The sequence below is a fragment of the Taudactylus pleione genome, unplaced genomic scaffold (assembly GCF_031769625.1).
Source record: "Taudactylus pleione unplaced genomic scaffold, aTauple2 ptg000253l, whole genome shotgun sequence".
NCBI classification, from domain to species: Eukaryota; Metazoa; Chordata; class Amphibia; order Anura; family Myobatrachidae; genus Taudactylus; species Taudactylus pleione.
Window position 1 is genome coordinate 5,948,674 of NW_028284655.1, and position 20,133 is coordinate 5,968,806.

At 47.6% G+C, this 20,133-nt stretch overlaps 5 protein-coding genes across 5 annotated transcripts; 4 read left to right on the forward strand and 1 right to left on the reverse strand.

Moving 5' to 3' along the window:
- Positions 1–1,373: 1,373 nt before the first annotated feature.
- LOC148515142 (uncharacterized) lies at positions 1,374–2,822 on the forward strand. Its single transcript, XM_088480462.1, has one exon. The coding sequence runs from the start codon at positions 1,381–1,383 to the stop codon at positions 2,005–2,007; it is 627 nt and encodes a 208-aa protein (XP_088336588.1). The 5' UTR covers positions 1,374–1,380; the 3' UTR covers positions 2,008–2,822.
- An 800-nt stretch (positions 2,823–3,622) lies between these two features.
- On the forward strand, positions 3,623–3,934 carry LOC148515143 (histone H4). Its single transcript, XM_088480405.1, has one exon. It carries the CDS (start codon positions 3,623–3,625, stop codon positions 3,932–3,934), a length of 312 nt encoding a protein of 103 aa, XP_088336531.1.
- Positions 3,935–5,298: 1,364 nt separating this feature from the next.
- On the forward strand, positions 5,299–5,808 carry LOC148515144 (histone H3). The gene has a single exon (XM_088480463.1). The coding sequence runs from the start codon at positions 5,342–5,344 to the stop codon at positions 5,750–5,752; it is 411 nt and encodes a 136-aa protein (XP_088336589.1). The 5' UTR covers positions 5,299–5,341; the 3' UTR covers positions 5,753–5,808.
- A 760-nt stretch (positions 5,809–6,568) lies between these two features.
- Positions 6,569–7,089, reverse strand: LOC148515145 (histone H2A type 1-like). The gene has a single exon (XM_088480464.1). It carries the CDS (start codon positions 7,030–7,032, stop codon positions 6,640–6,642), a length of 393 nt encoding a protein of 130 aa, XP_088336590.1. The 5' UTR covers positions 7,033–7,089; the 3' UTR covers positions 6,569–6,639.
- Positions 7,090–7,377: 288 nt separating this feature from the next.
- Positions 7,378–7,755, forward strand: LOC148515146 (histone H2B 1.1-like). The gene is made up of 2 exons (XM_088480406.1): positions 7,378–7,521; positions 7,657–7,755. The coding sequence occupies exons 1-2, from the start codon at positions 7,378–7,380 to the stop codon at positions 7,753–7,755; spliced, it is 243 nt and encodes an 80-aa protein (XP_088336532.1).
- The last annotated feature ends 12,378 nt before the right edge of the window (positions 7,756–20,133 follow it).

The window sequence follows — 20,133 nt, forward strand, 5'->3', positions numbered from 1 at the left end:
GCACCACCCAGGGTTGACTGGGTAAGTGGGGATGCTAGGTGGAATTAAAAGCTATTATAAAACTAGTATTTTGGACCCTCATTCGCCATCTCACTAGCTGTTATGCAGGGTTTTCTTTTTACCCCTTTCTCTTCAAGCCCTTTCCATCTCTATAATCCTATTCATCTTTTCTTCCTCTATTCTTCCCCCTGTTCCTTCTGTCTCTCCATCATCCTTATTTTTCCTTCTATTTCTCCATCCCACCCATTTTCCCTTATTATGTGGGAAATAGGACACATGTCACTACCTGGACAAGATGCACATTACAGGCAGTGTGGGGATTGCCATTATATGGAAATGAAAAATCCATGTCTTATCCAGAGGGTGGGGTGGGGGCTCCAAGAGTTCTGATTTCTAGAGAGCAACTGCTTGACTAACAGTAGCAGCATTGTGTAGTGGATGCTTGGCACTCTGGTCCTGCCACTATGATGGAATCATCCTAACATTTACCTATGAGTATCTTTTCCACCATTTATAGCACTCAAGCCAGATTTAAGCTTCTGGGCTGGCACAATGTAACCTGATACTCCTTGGCTGGAGGTTTGTTTCGTAGCAGTCTCAAAGTAATGGGACCAGGTAAGCATAGCTATCTTACCGACACATCTACTGTATATTGCATAAATGCACTGAAGTGACTAGCCATACAGTATGAATCACTAAGAACATTTAAGGGAGATGCCAGTCGCATTCTTCACAATCAGAAAAGTCCCAGGCAGGATTAACCTGTAATTAAGTCTTGCAAGTATACTTACCTTGTCATTGTAACTAGAGTTCCTAGACAAGAGTGCAATTACCTTGTGAGGCAGCCTGCCTGTGCTATCCACCCTGGTGTACAAGAGCCCACATACTACTTGTAAGTGTTTCAATATGTACCCTGCTCTGCACAGATTGTGACGCAGAGCACCTTCATTATCTCCAGGATCAAGAGGAGACAAAAAAGCCCTGATGGGACATATTAGCCTCACAGAGATGAGAGATGTGTTACATGCCGGGCAGATGCAGCCTGGTGTGGGTGAGCTGCCAGTGGGTATTCCGGCCCTCCTTCTTAGCGCCTAAACCAGCAAGGGCCATAAAAGGTTAGGACAGACCTTGGAGTAAGGATGTGGTGCAGAAAGCCAGCTGGCTGCTCTTCTTATGCAATATAAAAGACTTTATTTCTGCCCTAGGAAACACACGGTAAGAGTAGATTGTCTCTTATTCTCAGACATGGAAGGATTTGCACGGCTGCTTATTCCGCCAATGGGAGCACCACGTTGAGCAGCCAATCACAACACAGCCGGCAGTATATATAAGCGACATCAGAAGCTGCGGACAATGTATTAGTCCTTCTTGTACTTGAACATGGCAGAAACTGCACCAGCCGTCGTTCCTCCATCAGAGGCCGCAGCCAAAAAGAAAAGGCAGCCGAAGAAAGCTGCAGGAGGAGCCAAGAAAAGCAACAAGTCTTCTGGTTCCAGTGTCTCCGAGCTGATCGTAAAAGCCGTGGCCGTCTCCCAAGAGCGTAGTGGGGTTTCTCTTACCGCCCTGAAGAAGGCTCTGGCTGCCGGAGGCTATGATGTGGAGAAGAATAACAGCCGCGTCAAACTGGGTGTGAAAGCTTTGGTGACCAAAGGAACCCTCACCCAGGTGAAGGGCACCGGCGCTTCCGGCTCCTTCAAGCTCAACAAGAACCAGTTGGAAAGCAAGAAGGCCGCCCAGAAGCCCAAGAAACCTGCGGCAAAGAAAGTGGGTAAATCCCCGAAGAAGCCCAAGAAAGCTCCGAGTGCAGCGAAGAGCAAGAAGAAGGTCAAGAAACCAACAAAAGCGGCTGCTGCCAAAAGCCCAAAGAAGCCTAAAGCCGTGAAGCCTAAGAAGGCAGCGAAGCCCAAAGCTGCCAAGAGTTCAGCCAAGAAAGCCGTGAAGCCCAAAGCCGCTAAAAGTCCAGCCAAGAAAGCGGCTAAGCCCAAGAAATCTGCGGCAAAGAAGTAATGGATGAGCCGCGGCAGCCTGGCTTCCTTGTTATCACCACAAAGGCTCTTTTCAGAGCCACCCACCCTGTCTCGGCAGAGCTGAAGGCACCTTTTTGTTTCACATGTTCCGTGTCTAGAGACTATAGACCCCTAAACCTGTAAGCATCCAGGGTTTAATCATTTACTTTCTCAAACTTGGGGTATACGACACGTGACCATGCTGCCCGTTCATGCTGCCCGTGATCATGCTGCCCGTTCCGATCCATGTCGTCTGTAAATCATGAGCCCCGCTCAATTTCTGTAGCCTCTTCCTGCTGAGGATGCCTGGCAAAAACTCTGGGATCACCAACACCTTCCCCATCCACTACAGGTGCTGGTACAGCATATGTACAGTAAGGCAGGCTCTAACCAGGTGTATCTAAAATGGTCACCCGGCAGTTTAGAAATCTCCGCAGAGACTGCAGATGATCAGAGCAAAGAACGAATTCGAACTGTGTCATATTATAAATATAAGCGTTCTGGAGAGAACGTTGGGGTCACGGGCAGGACACGCCAGTACATAAAGAAAGTAATGACATTTATTGTGTAATAGGGACACACACATCAGTATTCACATAAACGGTCTTAGTCCAGACAGTGTATGAAGGATGAGTTCATGTAGAAAACATTAATACATTGCATCAGGTGGAGTCGGGGTTACATGAAATGATTCGCTGATTAATAGATCGCAAGTATCGAATAGCGTTGGTCTATTTATTAAACATATAATATACCACAAGTAAAAAATAAAACTTTGGAAAATTTACATTAGCCACGCATACATAATAAATATAAAAATCCTCCCATATATAGTCTATCTAGGGATCTTATTGCATCAGGTGCCTGATATCTAGTATTCATAATAAAAAATGTATAAAGCTCCAATATCAGATAATATTCACTGGATCCTTATGAATAGAGCACTATGTACCCAAATACTTGTTTATATGTCTCCTTAATCCAGGCAGTATTGCACCGATTTTCACTAGAGAAAGTGCCAATAGTTTTATGTCTTGCAATGAATTTGAAATGTAACAGTGTTGCCAAACCAGTTCAATGTAGCCACATATAAGTAGTTGTAGTGCTTTATAATTTGTTTCTACAGCCGCCTGTACATCAAATACTGCAGTTCTAAAAATAATGTGGATTTGTATTTGAGATACCAGCAGTGAATCTGAGGGAATTAAAGTGTTTCTGTTGGTCTTTCGTGCTATAGTAAAAAGTGATATTTCAAAATGAGAAAGGGACACACCAGTGCATAATGAAAGTAATGAATGACATATTTATTAGCTAATAAGGGGTACATATAGACAAGACACCAAACAGTCTTAAGTCCATACATGTACAGTATGAAGGACGAGAAACATCAATAATTGCATCAGATGGAGTAGGACGAAAACTGATATTGTCCCAATATTATCGGTGTAACAAGGAGCAGAATATGACGCTTACAAGGACTCCTCCCCCATAGCTCTGAGGTTTCCTATGAGGTCCGCCTGCACTGTATAAGAGGAGGACTTCGCCGCAACAGTAGAATCAGAGAGTGAGAACATTTTGTTTCGTTGTGGTTTGTGAGAGTATTGTCCTGGAGAAACATGTCTGGTAGAGGCAAAGGCGGAAAAGGACTCGGAAAAGGAGGCGCCAAGCGGCACAGGAAGGTGCTGCGGGATAACATCCAGGGTATTACTAAGCCCGCCATCCGTCGTTTGGCCCGGAGAGGAGGTGTGAAGCGCATTTCTGGCCTCATCTATGAGGAGACCCGCGGGGTGCTGAAGGTTTTCCTGGAGAATGTGATCCGGGATGCCGTCACTTACACCGAGCACGCCAAGAGGAAAACGGTCACTGCAATGGATGTGGTGTATGCTCTGAAGCGCCAGGGCCGCACTCTCTATGGATTTGGGGGTTAAACACTGATGCGCATCCCATCCCCCACACAAAGGTCCTTTTCAGGGCCACCCATCTCTTCTATTAGAGAGCTAAAATAACTTGCTAGCATTTCACTACAGTGCTTGACAGCTTTCCGACTATAACTCTAGGGAGAGGACTGACGTGGTTCTAATTTATATACTTCATAAGATTTTGTTCCATTGTATAAAGCGCGTAAGTACTAGTGGTTGCTCATTCTAGTCTGATCTCTATACAGGTAGATATCTGACACAAAGTTACCAAATCTAAACGGTACAGCTGGCTAATAGAGGTTAGTGAATGTTTTGTTTTATACACGTTAGTGCTGGGTGAGCAGCTTCTCACGTTCTAATGCTAGAAATAGTTTAGTCATTTGTTTGGTACTGTAGAGTCTGATGGATACAAGTAATCATTTTTTTTTTTAATCGTAGATAAACGGCTAAGGAGATGTATAAAGAGTTAACTGTAAGAATTCCATGTTCTGTTTAAAGGCACTGCAACCCTTTTGTCTGCCTGAAGTGTATCTGCTCTAATCTGGGAAAAGAATAGTTCATTAGATCACCGAGACTACGACTAATAAAGCTGCATATTGCCCCAGTAAAATAGTATTGTCAACGTGCAATCCATGATCATAGCAAGTGACCATCATGACATTATACCAATACACGAGAGAAATCTGCTGAAAAACATGAATCTTTTATAGCTGCATACTTGGAAGCTGTACATGAAATGGACAAAGTCGTGTATGCTGGCTGCAGGTGATTCCCGTGGTTAAAGTTTAAGCAACATTGTAGCAATCGCTGACGGCTTGTTACATGTGATAAAGCTACAATGTAGGCTAGTTTCACCAAACACTACACAAAGGAATAGTCGTCTGAAAACCTCAGTACTTGCAATGATGGCCGCCTCATAAATGCATCAGAAAATGTTATTCAACATTATGGGCCTGATTCATAGCTTGACGCTATGTCATCAGTGACAGCGTCTATTTGGTTACGTTAGACCATGGGCTTATTACTGAGACGGCACAAAGCCTTTGTGTCTGTGTACAAAGTCAAACCATTGGACATTGCATCAGTTCTATGAAGGTGCAGCATGTCTGTTAGAGCATGGCTTGCTAATGTGGTTAAATTACATATAAATATATCAACCTCTTGTACGATTGATGAAAAGGAATCAACACCTTTCCGCCCAGATAATTTATTCCTTGAAACTGACAGAGGCGGCTGCAACGATATTAACGGCGGGATTTAAAAAAAAAACAATTAAAATCATACGATTACTGAACACCAATCGGTGGAGTGGGCTTGCTTACATCTTCCAATCAGCGATCATCACTACGTATAAATAGGATTGTTAGTAGACAGATTTCTCATTCTTTTTGAGTTTGTAGTTTTTTTGTTGGAAGCATGGCCAGGACCAAGCAAACAGCTCGGAAGTCCACCGGCGGGAAAGCTCCCCGCAAACAGCTGGCAACGAAAGCCGCCCGGAAGAGCGCTCCAGCTACAGGTGGCGTGAAGAAGCCTCACCGATACCGTCCCGGAACTGTTGCTCTCCGAGAGATCCGCCGCTACCAGAAATCCACCGAGCTGCTGATCCGTAAGCTGCCCTTCCAGCGTCTGGTGAGGGAGATCGCCCAGGACTTCAAGACCGACCTACGCTTCCAGAGCTCTGCCGTCATGGCCCTACAAGAGGCCAGCGAGGCTTATCTGGTGGGGCTCTTCGAGGACACTAACCTGTGTGCCATCCATGCCAAGAGGGTGACCATCATGCCTAAAGACATCCAGCTGGCCCGCAGGATTCGAGGGGAGAGGGCATAGATGATACTCGGCACTAGTAAACACGCAACACAAAGGCTCTTTTCAGAGCCACCAAATCTTTCGAAACGAGCTGAAGCATAAACTGCATGTTAAGGTTGGTGCGATAGGCTGCTGATAAATCCTTAGCTCAGCGGGACAGATAGGAGACGAGGACCCTTTATTGGATCTGACTGTGTACTGTCATTATATTTTGGGTCACGTCAGTGAATAATTTCATCCACTTACACATACGGTCAAACTACAATGTAACTGATTATTTCCCTCGCCAAGGCTAGCTATTCTTTTTCTACAGTGAAAACTGCACTATTTCAGCCAAATCAGTGATTGTGGCTAAATCGTCCCTTTGTCCACCACATCTTTTCATCCTACATATAGAATTTTACCCGACGAACATAGTAGGCTCTCTGCACTACTCTCCTACTAACTCCAAGAACTGATACGGGCGGTGTCTGACCAGAGACACCTGGGCTCCACTCTCCTGACGTTTCACACAGTAACAGGATTCTAGGTGTAAGCGTCTCACACTGGTAAGTTACTTATGCGTGTTGCCCAACCAGTCCCCTAGTTCACCTAATCAAATTGATATAAAATGATTGTGTAGTTTGGCAATTCCCCTAAAATCTTTCTTGGGAGGTGAAGGCTTCTATGCAAGCATAGAGCAACATCTCACAGTACCGTGCACAGATCGTTTTGTAGACACACTGCCACTCTAATCCAGTCTCAATGCTGCTTGTGTATGGAAGTTATAAACCGTAGTACTAATAAAGCAAAGCAGCAACTAAAGCGCAGTTCTCTCAGCTCTCCTGGGAAGACGTGGTTGGCTCTGAAAAGAGCCTTTGTTGTGTTTTAGGGACATCAGTTCTGTGGTGGAAGTTACCCGCATCACATTACTTGCCCTTAGCTGCCTTGTGGCTCTCAGTTTTCTTGGGCAGCAGCACGGCCTGGATGTTGGGCAGGACTCCTCCCTGGGCGATGGTCACCCCACCCAGCAGCTTGTTTAACTCCTCATCGTTGCGCACGGCGAGCTGCAGGTGGCGGGGGATGATGCGGGTCTTCTTGTTGTCACGGGCGGCGTTCCCTGCAAGCTCTAGAATCTCAGCAGTCAGGTATTCGAGTACTGCAGCCAAATACACCGGGGCCCCGGCACCAACACGCTCGGCATAGTTTCCCTTTCTCAGTAGACGGTGAACGCGACCAACCGGGAACTGGAGACCGGCCCGAGATGAACGAGTCTTGGCTTTAGCCCGGGTCTTGCCGCCTTGTTTTCCTCTTCCAGACATGATGAGGTACTAGCGTAAATAAACTCTCGTTAAAACTGCGCAATAAATGTGTTTCTATTATAATCCAGCCCTACTCCTTATATACACACACACATGTATCCAAAGTTTTGCTCTGTGATTGGTCCTCTTTTCACAGTGCGAAATGCAGCTCAAGTTCATGCACAAACCAATCAGCATGTAGAGTGTGGAGTTATGATGTCGCTGCAAATTAACATATACCCAATAGTGCAGCCAGAAGACTGAAGCCTCATTTGCATGGGGTGCCTATAAATAGAGTAGATCTGGGCTAGATTAGCAACACATTTTCTCTTTTGTTCCTGGATATATTGGTTTGGTTGGTTAAGAATGCCTGATCCCCCGAAGTCTGCTCTGGCGGCCAAGAAAGGCTCTAAGAAAGCGGTGACCAAGATCCAGAAGAAAGACGGGAAGAAGCGTAGGAAGACCAGGAAGGAGAGTTACGCTATTTACGTTTACAAGGTGCTAAAACAGGTGCACCCTGATACCGGCATCTCCAAGGCTATGGGCATCATGAACTCCTTAGTGAATGATATCTTTGAGCGCATTGCAGGGGAATCTTCCCGCCTGGCTCATTACAACAAGCGCTCCACCATCACCTCCCGGGAGATCCAGACCGCTGTACGCCTGCTGTTACCGGGTGAGCTGGCCAAGCACGCAGTGTCCGAGGGCACCAAGGCCGTCACCAAATACACCAGCGCCAAGTGAACACACCAATCCCACATGAACACAAAGGCTTTTCTAAGAGCCACCCATCTCCTCCCTAAACGGGCTGTAACAATCGCAGTTTGTGCTGTCTCTACTCCCTTACACATGGCTGAATGGCAGTAACCGAGGTTATATAGACTGATTTTCTTCTGACCGTATACACACACCCTCCAGCTTTAAATTTAATGTACATGAAAATTAACACTCGCTTTGTTTGAAAAAAATAATTACAATTGATCTCTGAAAGAATACAAACATGTAATTACAACCCTTGATTGATTAAAATCTGGATAAGAGAATAACAGCACATTATCCACATCATACTGTATACTGGAAATAACTATATTGGTATAGATTTATAATGATAATTTAATCTTGAATCCTGTTTTCACTGGCAGCGGAATTGTTAGGATCGGTGTGGTTGGCCTGCTGCTGATTTTCAAGGACTTAGAAAAAGTTACATATTTCTGAATTTGAAATAGTATTCATTGTAATGGATACTGTTGCAAGTTCTTTTTACTAACAGTCTCAGGCAGCTGAGATGATAGAATTAAAGTTACGCTGCGGCTGATTTTCAGAGACTGCAATTTAATGGTAATAAGTAGCCTCACAGAGAACTATGTCCTGTCTTTAGAAAAGAAAGGGAGTAATGCAGAAGGCTCCTCCTCTCAAATATGTCTTCCATCAGGTCCGCATTCATCTTAAGACATGGCAGCTGGTACACGTGCTGCTTATTCTAGCTTGGTGCTGATCTGTAGCAGTTTGCAAGATGTCACGGAAAGGCAAAGGCGATAAGGGACTCGGGAAAGGTGGAGCCTAGCGTCATAGGAAGGTGCTGCGGGATAACATCCAGGGTATCACAAAGCCCGCCATCCGACGTCTAGCCCGGAGAGGGGGCGTGAAGCGCAGTTCTGGCCTCATCTATGAGGAGACCCGCGGGGTGCTGAAAGTATTTCTGGAGAATGTGATGCGGACGCCGTCACTTACACCGAGCACGCCAAGGGGAAGACTGTGACCGGTATGGATGTGGTCTATGCTCTCAAGCGCCAGGGCCGCACGCTGTAAGGCTTTGGAGGTTAAATAGCTCCAGATGATCTCGTTTTCAAAAACCCTTACTAAAGCCATTTTAAGGGCCACCTACAATAATCCAAATGAGCTTGATTAACATGTAGATTTTCATTTTTGCGAGCAGGTCCTCCCTACCTATATATCTGTCTGTTATTACCCAGTTTTGTTCTATTAATGTTTACAATTGTAAAGCGCAACGGAATATGCTGCGCTATATAAGAAACTGTTAATAAATAATAATAATTTTTTTTTAGACTGTATGCATTGTCAACGCTGGAGTCATACTGAACAGCCTAAAATTTATTTTGTTGTAAATAAGAATACGGTTGATCAGTGGCGTAACTAGGGTATTTGGAGCCCAGGGCAAATTTGAAAAGGGAGCCCCCCCCCACCCCCGATGTGCACATGCAGGAAAAAATGGGCGTGTCAACATGAAACACCCCTTTATTTTCACGCTGAACATTCCTATCCATATGCACCTTAACCCCAGTAGTACCCCTTATACAGTACCCCCAGTATGCAGTTGTGGTCCCTGTTATGCAGGCCCATAGTAGTGCCCCTTATACAGTATCCCCAGTAGTGGTCCCCCTTATACAGCCCCCAGTTAGTTCCCCTTAGTCAGTACCCTCAGTAGTGGCCCCCCAAATGCAGTGCCCCATGTTGTGTTCCCTCTTATGCAGTGCCCCCAGTAGCAGTCCCCACAATGCAGTGCGCCATGTAGCGGTATACCCTTATGCAGTGCCCTTTATATAGTGCCCCCAGTAGTAGTCCCCCCCCTTCCTATTATTGCCCCCAGTAGTGGTCCCCCCAGTGCAGTGCCTCTAGTAGTAGGCCCCTTTTATAATGCCCCCAGTGGTAGTTACCCCCCCCAAGTAGTAGTCCCCAGTAGAGGTTCCCCCTCCCGATTAAGTGCCCCCAGTAGTAGCCCCCCCCCAGTAGAGGTTCTCCCAATAATGGTGCCCCCAGTAGTAGCTACCCCTCCCCGTTGTGCCCCCACCCCCAGTAGAGGTCCCCCCAGTAGTAGCCACCCCCTCCCCCTTTGTGCCCCCAGTAGTGCAGACAGGTTTAAAAAAAAAAATATATAAAAATATACTTACCTGAATCCACACTGCTGCTGCTCCGGTCCGCGACACCGCTCCCGCCGCCGCCCGCCAGTCCTCCCAGGCTGGCACGCTCAGCATTATGGGAGAGACGTCATGATGTCATGACGTCTGTCCCATTACCCACTGCAGGAGCCGGATGGAAGCCCGGCTCTTGCAGTGGGTGCTGCAGCAGTCAATGAGAGTCTATCTGACTCTCATTGGCTGCTGTTTAACACATGCATCGCCGCCAGCGCTGGCGGCGATGCGTGTGTTATGCACAACCTGAGCCCGCCTCCTAGCGCTATTGGGCAAGCACTCAGGGGGAGGGAACGGGCTCAGCTGTGCAGCACAGGACCGGCGCTGGAAGCCTAGCACCGGTCCTGTCTAAATGTGTAGCGCTGGCCGCACTCACTGCGGTCGGCGCTACACTGGTGGCTAACTAGGGCGGGCCGGACCGTGGCCGGCGGTGCCCCCCTGCGCCACCGGGCCCACGGCGCCCAGGGCACGCACCCTGCCCGACCCCCCTAGTTACACCACTGCGGTTGATTTTCAGCTATCGTGCAGTTTGTTCATCATTAATGATTACCGCAAAGGTAATTATATTTATATGGCGCCACAAGTGTTCCGCAGAACCTTTTAAAGTGCATAAACAAGTGAACAAGAAATCAGTGACTTGCAGGACAAGGACATGGGGTTTATATACACATTGCTGTATAAGCGATCGTAACACTCTTAGCAGCTGGGCACCAGTGACGTACTGTTAGGTGGTGCCTAACCCTACTGGCGGCCGCTATCCCGGATGCCGAAATCCCGACACTAAAAGCCCGACATGGGACTAAAGATAGGTGTTGAAATCCCAACACCTATCATTAGCTATAGGGCTAAAGGTAAGTTCTGGCTACAGTAGTTCCCTAGTGAGACTGCATGGTGTGTGCATGTGTGCTGAGACTGCATGGTGTGTGCATGTGTGCTGAGACTGCATGGTGTGTGCATGTGTGCTGAGACTGCATGGTGTGTGCATGCGTGCTGAGACTGCATGGTGTGTGCATGCGTGCTGAGACTGCATGGTGTGTGCATGCGTGCTGAGACTGCATGGTGTGTGCATGCGTGCTGAGACTGCATGGTGTGTGCATGCGTGCTGAGACTGCATGGTGTGTGCATGTGTGCTGAGACTGCATGGTGTGTGCATGTGTGCTGAGACTGCATGGTGTGTTCTAAGAACTCATGGTGTGTGCTGGGACTACAAGATATGTGTATACATATGTGCTGAGGCTGTGTGCTTGCAGAGACTACGTGTGTGTGTGTGTGCCGTGACAGCACTCAGGGCCTGATACAGACCCGGTCGCTATGAGCGTACGCTCGCTCGATGTGTATGCAAATATTTGAAAGTGATGCGGCGGGGAGCGACTGCTCGCCAAGGCATAAGCACGCCCATCTTACATGTACGAGCGTTCGCTTTGTGCATGCAGACTCCCCTTAGCGAATGCAGAGACGCCCACTGCCCCACGTCATCTCCTGGAAGTTTGTGAAAACATTGGTACATGGACCACTATCGGATGTGAACGCAGTGCTTGTGGCAGCTTTTTTCTACCGCAAGCATTGCGAGGAAAACAGAGTAAAAAAATGGCTGGTGACGTGTACTATGCCGCTGCCTGTTTATTATGCACGCCTGCGTTCTCATCTCCAACCCCCTGTTTTTACTGGACTGCCCCCGTCACCACCCACAAACGGCCTCTCCTGTCACTCACTCTGCTGGGCTGGCTGTGCTGGACTGGCTGTGCTGGGCGAACGAGGAATCTGAGAACGCACTGTGTAGTTTGTGCACGCGCACTGCGATGCATAGGCATGCGCAGATTAGCAACCATCGGGAATAGCGAGCGCACTGCGGTTAGCGTCCGGGTCTGAATCAGGCCCTCAGTCCATAAACTGTCTCATCTGGCTGGAGCAGTCATTCCATGTACACAGCAAACCCAGCATAATAGATATTGGAAAAGTTACAATAATAAAAATATCCCATATACATCCATTTATAGAATTGTATATATTATAACACAAACTTTCTGCTGTTTTACTTTATTATAAAGAGGAAGAGCCATCACCATTCATATACCCTATCCCCTATTACCTTGATTCTTAGACTGTTGAATGGGGAGGGGGCTGTGTCGTTCAGGGGTTATCAGATTTCTGTACAGTAATGTGTTGTGTGGTGTTTACCTGTACATTGTACTTGTGTAAGTGCAGGCATGGGTTACCTGAGTCCCTATCTGCATGTGATTACCTGTGCCCATTGGATGGGCATGGGCGTATTTGTGCCCCTTTTTGTACGGACATGGGCTTACCTGTGTCCCTGTCTATGCTGGCATGTGGTCACCTGTGTGTGCACCTGTCTGCGTGGGTATATGCTTACCTGTCTGTGCCCTTGTCTGTACGGGCATGGACGTACCTATGCCACTATCTGTGAGGGTATGGGCTTACCTATGTCCCTGTCAGTGCAGGCATGTGGTACTTGTGTGTGCACCAGTCTGTGGCAGTTTTGTTAACCCTTTTGGTGCATACACACGTAACGATTTTGTTAATGAACGATTTTCGTTCAGTTTTTCCCTTGAAAACGATTTTTTGAATGATGAACGAAAAATGTTCCTTCCCTTAATGAAAATCGTTATGTTGGACAGTCTGAAATGGACGATGAACTACAAACTACAGTACAAACGGGAGCGCGCTTGAACGATTATCGTTCATCGTTGTAACTCAGAAAGTGAACAATTTTTTGAACAACTGCGACGTCGTTATCATTAAATCGTTCAAAAAATCGTTACGTGTGTATGCACCTTTTGTATTATATTTTGGGGACATATTGGCAGATTTAGAGTAGAGATTCCAGTAACACTGGGCCTGATTCAAACCCGGTCGCAAGTGCTGTGCGCTCGCAACCGGGTCGATGGTGGACCAGTGCGCTTGCGGATGACGGAGCCGGCTCCATCGTGCGCATGCGCGAGACCCGGATAGCGACGGGCACTCCGTCGCTCCGGGTCTCGCAACAAAGGGGGCGAGCTGTCGATGTTGAGTGACACCTCGCCCCCTTTGGTGGGCGGACCGGGGGAGTGGCTGCCCAAAAGGGAGGGGGAGAGATTGATTGCCCAAACGAGTGATGTCAGTGGGAGAGATTTCGGCTCTGTTAGAGTCGAAATCTCTCTGGGGCTTGCGGCAACAAGACCCTACTACTAGGGTCTTGTCGCAAGCCAGATGGCCCCTCAGGAAAAAAAACAGGTGGCCCTCCTCAGTAGGTGCTGTCAACGTTTTAAGACCCATCTGTCTTTTCATCAGGACATGTCATGATGAAAAAACCAATGGGTCGTGAAACATCAACAGAACCTATGTGATTTGTGACAAAATATCACTTTGTTACAACTACTGAGGAGTGCCGCATGTTTTTTTCCTGAGGGGATGTTCAGCTCGGTATAGGAATTAGTTTATTATGCTAGGAGGGCACCCTCGAGATTACCAGTAAATATATCCAGAGTGTCGGGCTGAATGTATGTGTATATATATATGTGTGTGTGTGTGTGTGTGTGTGTATATACAGTAAGTGTGTATATATATACATATATATATACACACACACACATATATATATAATGTGTGTGTATATACATATATATTATATATGTATATACAGTATATATATATATATATAGTTCCCCCCAGCAGTGACCCTAGTAGTAGTCCCCCCTCCAGCAGTGCCCCTGGTAGTAGTCCCCCCTAACAGTGCAAATGGTAGTAGTCCCCACCATCCAGCAGTGCCACTGGTAGTAGTCCCCCCTAACAGTGCAAATGGTAGTAGTCCCACCTCCAGCAGTGCCCCTGGTAGTAGTCCCCCCTAACAGTGCAAATGGTAGTAGTCCCCACCATCCAGCAGTGCCACTGGTAGTAGTCCCCCCTAACAGTGCAAATAGTAGTAGTCCCCCCTCCAGCAGTGCCCCTGGTAGTAGTCCCCCCTAACAGTGCAAATGGTAGTAGTCCCCCCTCCAGCAGTGCCCCTGGTAGTAGTCCCCCCTAACAGTGCAAATGGTAGTAGTCCCTCCCCAGCAGTGCCCGACACACACACACGGAAAAAAAATTAAAATTCCATTACGTCTCTCCCATCAGCCACTGCGGGAGCCAGAAGCTCGGCTCCGGCAGTGGGCACAGCAGCCGATGAGAGTCTGTCTGACTCTCATCGGCTGCTAAAACATGCACACAGCTGCCGGCACCGGTGGCTGTGTGTTTGTCCCTGGCAGTGTAGTGCGGACTGCACTTATGTGCGGTCCACACTACCACCGTGTGCCTGGTCCTGTGGAGGTGGAGGCAGAGCCGTGTCAGTCACGGCTCTGCTCCGCAAAGGCCCATGGGAGGAATGGACGCGGCTGGGCATGCGCAGCATGACCTCCCGTGGCCATCTTGTTTCCTCCTGTAGCCAGAATGAGCTTCTGAACAGAAGCTCATTCTGACCTGGGCGGCTCAACGCTCAGATCACGGCAGCAGCATGGTAAGGAGGAGGGGCATGCAGCGCCGGTGGTGGTGAACACGTGGCAGAGCCCTGTAATGCCCCTAGACATTCCAGTCGCCCCTAGGCATTTGTTTATTATGCCTATGCCTAGGGCCGGCTCTGTTCAGCGGGCCCCTTCTGTTGCATTTTCTTGGTGGGCCCTTCATGCCCCAGTCTGACACTGTATGTATCTGTCCATTATCTCCAGTAGTGCTGCTACTTTCCAGGGCTGCAGAGCAGCAAAAGTCACTGGGAAAATGGTGGTGCATGCTCAGTACTGCTGTCCCTGGGAAAGTGGCGCGGGTGCCATTTCCCTGGAGACCCACGCATGAGTAGTGTATTCTGGCACTGCTGCGCCACCACTAGAAAGAGGAGGGGGCCCACATTGAGTCTGCACACGGGCCCCCTCCTTTCTTAAAACGCCCCTGCACACTACTGCTGAGCCTTGTCACCTTGACAGGTGCTGTCTTGTACTTGGCTGCCCTCTAATAACCCTGGTCTTCTCATGGTTGCCTTTTTTACTTATGCCTTTCACTACTGACCTAGAAGGGGGAAGCCAGGTCAGCACTGTGGGAGGCGTGTAGCGGGCAAGTGTCGCGATTGTGTCATAATGGTACTGTTGTGAGGCCAGATTAAGAATAGTGGGGCCCTTTTAAAGAGGAAGGCAGATTACCAGTACTCCATCTGGTATCACCAACGTTTCAGATGTTTACTACATCTTTTTTCAAGGACCTTGAAAAAAGATGTAGTAAACATCTGAAACGTTGGTCATACCAGACGGAGTACTGTATTTATTTTAAAGTCCACGGAGTGCTGCCATTACTTATGTATTGAAGGGTTCTGCAGAGGGCTTCCGGAAGTGCACCCTGGCTATACACCTTTACTTTGGAGTGCCGGCTACAGCTTTGGAGTATATATATATATATGTATATAACTATATATATATATTGTAGGGGTGTGCAGCGGCCACTTTTCGTGATTTGTGTTTTGGTTTTGGATCTGGATCTCTCTTCGTGTTTTGGATCTGGATTGGTTTTGCCAAAACCACCCTTCCGTGTTTTGGGTTCTGGGTTTTGTGATTTGGATCTGTATTTTTTTGAAAAAAAGCATAAAAACAGCTAAAATCACAGAATTTGTGGGTTTTTCTGCTCCTATGCTATTATTAACCTCAATAGCATTCATTTCCACTCATTTCCAGTCTATTCTAAACACCTCACACGTCACAATATTGTTTTAGTCCAAAAGGTTGCACCGAGGTAGCTGGATGACTATGCTAAGCGACATGAGTGGGCAGCACAAACACGTGGCCCATCTAGGAGTGACACTGCAGTGGCAGACAGGATGGCAGTTTGAAAAACTAGGCCCCAACAGTACATAATGCAAAGAAAAAAAAGAGGTGCAAGATGGAATTGTCCTTGGGCCCTCCCACCCACCCTTATGTTGCATAAACAGGACATGCACACTTTAACAAACCAATCATTTCAGCACCAGGGTCTGCCACACGACTGTGGCTGAAATGATTGGTTCGTTTGGGCCCCCACAAAACAAGCTGGCAATTAATCTGTCCCTTCACAAACTGGCTCTACGGAGGCAAGATGTCGTCCTCATCCACCGATTCTTCACCCTCTTCAGTGTTGTGTACATCCTCATCCTCACAGAATATTAATTCGTCCCCGCTGGAATCCACCACCACAGGTCCCTCTGTACGTTCTGGAGGCTGGTCTCCCTGGACGAGTTGATAATTAATTTTTATGAACATCATCTTCTCCGCATTTTGTGGAAGCAACCTCCTACACCTTTCGCTGGCAAGGTTCCCGGCTGCATTAAACACTCTTTCAGAGTACACACTGGATGGGGGGGCAACTCAGGTAAAATAGAGCCAGTTTGTACAGGGGCCTCCAAATTGCCTCTTTTTCCTGCCAGTACAGGTACGGACTGTCTGACATGCCTACTTGGATGCTGTCACCGATGTAATCCTCCACCATTCTGTCAATGGTGATTGTATCATATGCAGTGACAGTAGACATGTCAGCAATTGTTGGCAGGTCTTTCGGTCCGGACCAGATGTCCAAACTTGGTCCTGCCTGCCCTGCATCACCACCAGCGGGTTGCTTAGGATACCTAAGTTGTTTCCTGGCAGCCCCACTTGCGGGAGAAAGTGAAGAAGGAGCTGTGACATGTCACGTTCCGCTTCAGCTGACAGTGTTTTCACCAGCAGGTCTTTGCACCTCTGCAGGCTTGTGTTGGCCAGAATTAGAGACACCACATAGGCTTTAAACCTAGGAACAAGCACGGTGGCCAAAATGTAGTGGTCTGATTTCAACAGATTGATCACCCTGGAATCCTGGCAAAGCGAATGAAGGGCTTCATCCACAAGTCCCACATGCCGAGCGGAATTGCTCCGTCTCAGCTCCTCTTCACTTTCTCCAGCTGCTTCTGCAAAAGCCTGATGAGGGGAATGACCTGACTCAAGCTGGCTGTGTCTGAACTGACTTCACGTGTGGCAAGTTCGAAGGGCTGGAGAACCTTGCACAACATGGAAATCATTCTCCACTGTGCTTGAGTCAGGTGCATACCCCCTCCTTTGCCTATGTCATAGGTGGATGTATATGCTTGAATGGCCTTTTGCTGCTCCTCCATCCTCTGAAGCATATAGAGGGTTGAGTTCTACCGCATCACAACCTCTTGCTTCAGGTGATGGCGGGGCAGGTTCAAGAGTGTTTGCTGGCGCTCCAGTCTTCGGCACACAGTTGCTGAATGGCAAAAGTGGCCCGAAATTTTTCGGGCCACCCAAAGCGTCTCCTGCACGCCCCTGTCGCTTTTCAGAAAATTCTGCACCACAAAATTTATTGTGTAAGCAAAACATGGGACGTGCTGGAATTTGCCCAGATGTAATGCTCGCACAATATTGGTGGCGTTGTCAGATATCACAAATCCAGAGGAGAGTCTAAGTGGGGTAAGCCACTGGGCGATGATTTCCCTCAGTTTCTCTAAGAGGTTGTCAGCGGTGTGCCTCTTACTGAAACCGGTGATACACAGCGTAGCCTGCCTTGGAATGAGCTGGCGTTTCTGAGATGCTGCTACTGGTGACGCTGCTGTTGTTGCTGCGTAAGGTGATACATCTACCCAGTGGGCTGTCACAGTCATATAGTCTTTAGTCTGCCCTGTTCCACTTGTCCACATGTCCATGGTTAAGTAGACATTGGGTACAACCGCATTTTTCAGGACACTGAGGACACTTTTTCTGACGTTTCTGTACAGTCTCGGTATTAACTGCTTAGTGAAGTGGAATCTAGATGGGTTTTGGAACCGGGGACACAGTACCTCCATCAATTGTCTAAATCCCACTGCACTAATGGCGGATACCGGACGCACGTCTAACACCAACATAGCAGTCAAGGCCTCAGTTATACGTTTTGCTTGAGGATGACTGCTGTCGTACTTCATCCTCCTCGCTAAGGACTGTTGGAGGGTCAATTGTTTAGTAAAAGTAGTGGTATTCCTACTTCCTCTCTGGGATGATGAACGACTCCCAGCAGCAATAGCAGCAGCGGCAGTAGTAGGCGTAGCAATGCAGGATCCTCCGGAGGAATCCCGGATAGGAGAGTCAGTCATGCCAGTGACATGGCCTGCAGGACTACTTCCGATCCTGACTGAGGAGGAAATTGATGAGGAGGGAGTTGACGGTGTGGTTTGCAGGCGCTTGGATACAACAGGACAAATGGATTTAGGTGTCCCTGGACTGCTTACGGTCTTAGCCAAAGTTTCTGAACTTGACAGTAACATTTTATGAACGCGCTGCAGGTGATGTATAAGGGAGGATGTTCCTAGGTGGTTAACGTGCCTACCCCTAGTTATTTCATCTTTACATATGGTACATATGGCAAGACAGTTGTTGTCCGGATTTGGATAGAAATATTGCCAGACCAAAGAGGTGGAATGTTTGGTCTTCTGCCCAGGCATTACCGTGATGGGCTCTTTCATCCCACGGACAACAACTGTCTCTCCTGGAGCCTGATTTAAACAAACAACATCACCATCAGAATCCTCCTCGCCAACTTCCTCCTCAGCGCCAGCTACACCAGTATCCTCATCCTGTTGTACTTCAACAGTGACATCTTCAATTTGCATATCAGCAAGCGGACTGTGGGTGCTCCTTTCAGCACTTGCAGAGGGTGTGCAAATGGTGGAAAGAGCCACCTCTTCCCGTCCAGTGCTGGGAAGGTCAGGCATCGCAACCGCCACCACACTTGGACTCTCCTTGGGGATTTGTGATATCTTCTTAGAACGCACAGTTCTTCGCTGTGCTTTTGCCAGCTTAACTCGTTTGATTTTTGTAGCGGGAGGAGGGCTTCCTTTGTCATGTGAAGCTGAACCACTAGTCATGAACATAGGGAAAGACCTTAGCCGTTCCTTGCCACTCCATGTCGTAAATGGCATATTGGCAAGTTTACGTTTCTCCTCAGATGATTTAAATGTTTTTTTTAAGGTAATTTTCCTGAACTTTTGTCATTGGGATTGTATATGCCCTCTACTATGACATTGGGCATCGGCCTTGGCAGACGACGTTGATGGCATGTTATCGTCTATGTCATGACTAGTGGCAGCAGCTTCAGCACTAGGAGGAAGTGGTTCTTGATCTTTCCCTATTTTATTTTTATCGGAGAGAGTTTGGTCCTCCATTTATGTTATAATGATATATACGTGCGGCTAAGGCGCACACAAACACAGAAAATAATTTTTTATTTTTGTTGGAGACTAATGCACTTTGTGGGTTACACCACCCTTTAAGAAATGAGCAAGCCGGCTCTTTACTTATGGGACACAGGCGCACGCTTGGCGCTGCTCCTTTGTTGATGCACGTGCAGCTACAGTGCACACAATTCACAAAGACAGAAAAAAAAGAAGAATTTTTTATTTTTTGTGGAGCGCACTTTGGGGGTTACACCACCCTTTAACAGACAGATGCACGCTTGTCGCTGCTGCTTTGAGGATGCAGGTGCGGCTAGAGCCCACACAATTCACAAAGACAGAAAAAAAAAGAATTGTTTATTTTTTTGTGGAGTGCACTTTGGGGGTTACACCACCTTATGGGACACAGGCGCACGCTTGGCTCTGCTCCTTTGTTGATGCATGTGCAGCCACAGTGCACACAATTCACAAACACAGAAAATAATTTTTTTATTTTGTTTGGAGTGCACTTTGGGGGTTACACCACCCTTTAACAGACAGACGCACGCTTGTCGCTGCTGCTTTGAGGATGCAGGTGCGACTACAGCCCACACAATTTACAAAGACAGAAAAATTTTTTTGGGAGTGCCCTTTGGGGGTTACAGCACTCTTTAACGGATAAGCCAGCTGGCCCTTTACTTATGACACAGGCGCACGCTTGGCGCTGCTCCTTTGTTGATGCACATGCAGCCACAGTGCACACAATTCACAAACACAGAAAATAATTCCTCCACCATTCTGTCAGTGGTGACAGTATCATATGCAGTGACAGTAGACATGTCAGAAATTGACATTGTTGGCACGTCCTTCAGTCCGGACCAGATGTCCAAATCGGCCCTTGACTTATGACACAGGCGCATGCTTGGCGCTGCTGCTGTGTTGATGCACGTGCGGCTACTGCGCATACATTTCGCACACAAACACAGAAAAAAAAGAATTGTTTATTTTTTGTGGAGTGCACTTTGGGGGTTA

Coding starts and splice junctions, on each gene's coding strand:
- LOC148515142 (XM_088480462.1), top strand. CDS start 1,381: ATGGCAGAAACTGCACCAGCCGTCGTTCCTCCATCAGAGGCCGCAGCC.
- LOC148515143 (XM_088480405.1), top strand. CDS start 3,623: ATGTCTGGTAGAGGCAAAGGCGGAAAAGGACTCGGAAAAGGAGGCGCC.
- LOC148515144 (XM_088480463.1), top strand. CDS start 5,342: ATGGCCAGGACCAAGCAAACAGCTCGGAAGTCCACCGGCGGGAAAGCT.
- LOC148515145 (XM_088480464.1), bottom strand. CDS start 7,032: ATGTCTGGAAGAGGAAAACAAGGCGGCAAGACCCGGGCTAAAGCCAAG.
- LOC148515146 (XM_088480406.1), top strand. CDS start 7,378: ATGCCTGATCCCCCGAAGTCTGCTCTGGCGGCCAAGAAAGGCTCTAAG. Junction 7,522..7,656: donor TTTACAAGGTGCTAAAACAG/GTGCACCCTGAT, acceptor ACCTCCCGGGAG/ATCCAGACCGCTGTACGCCT.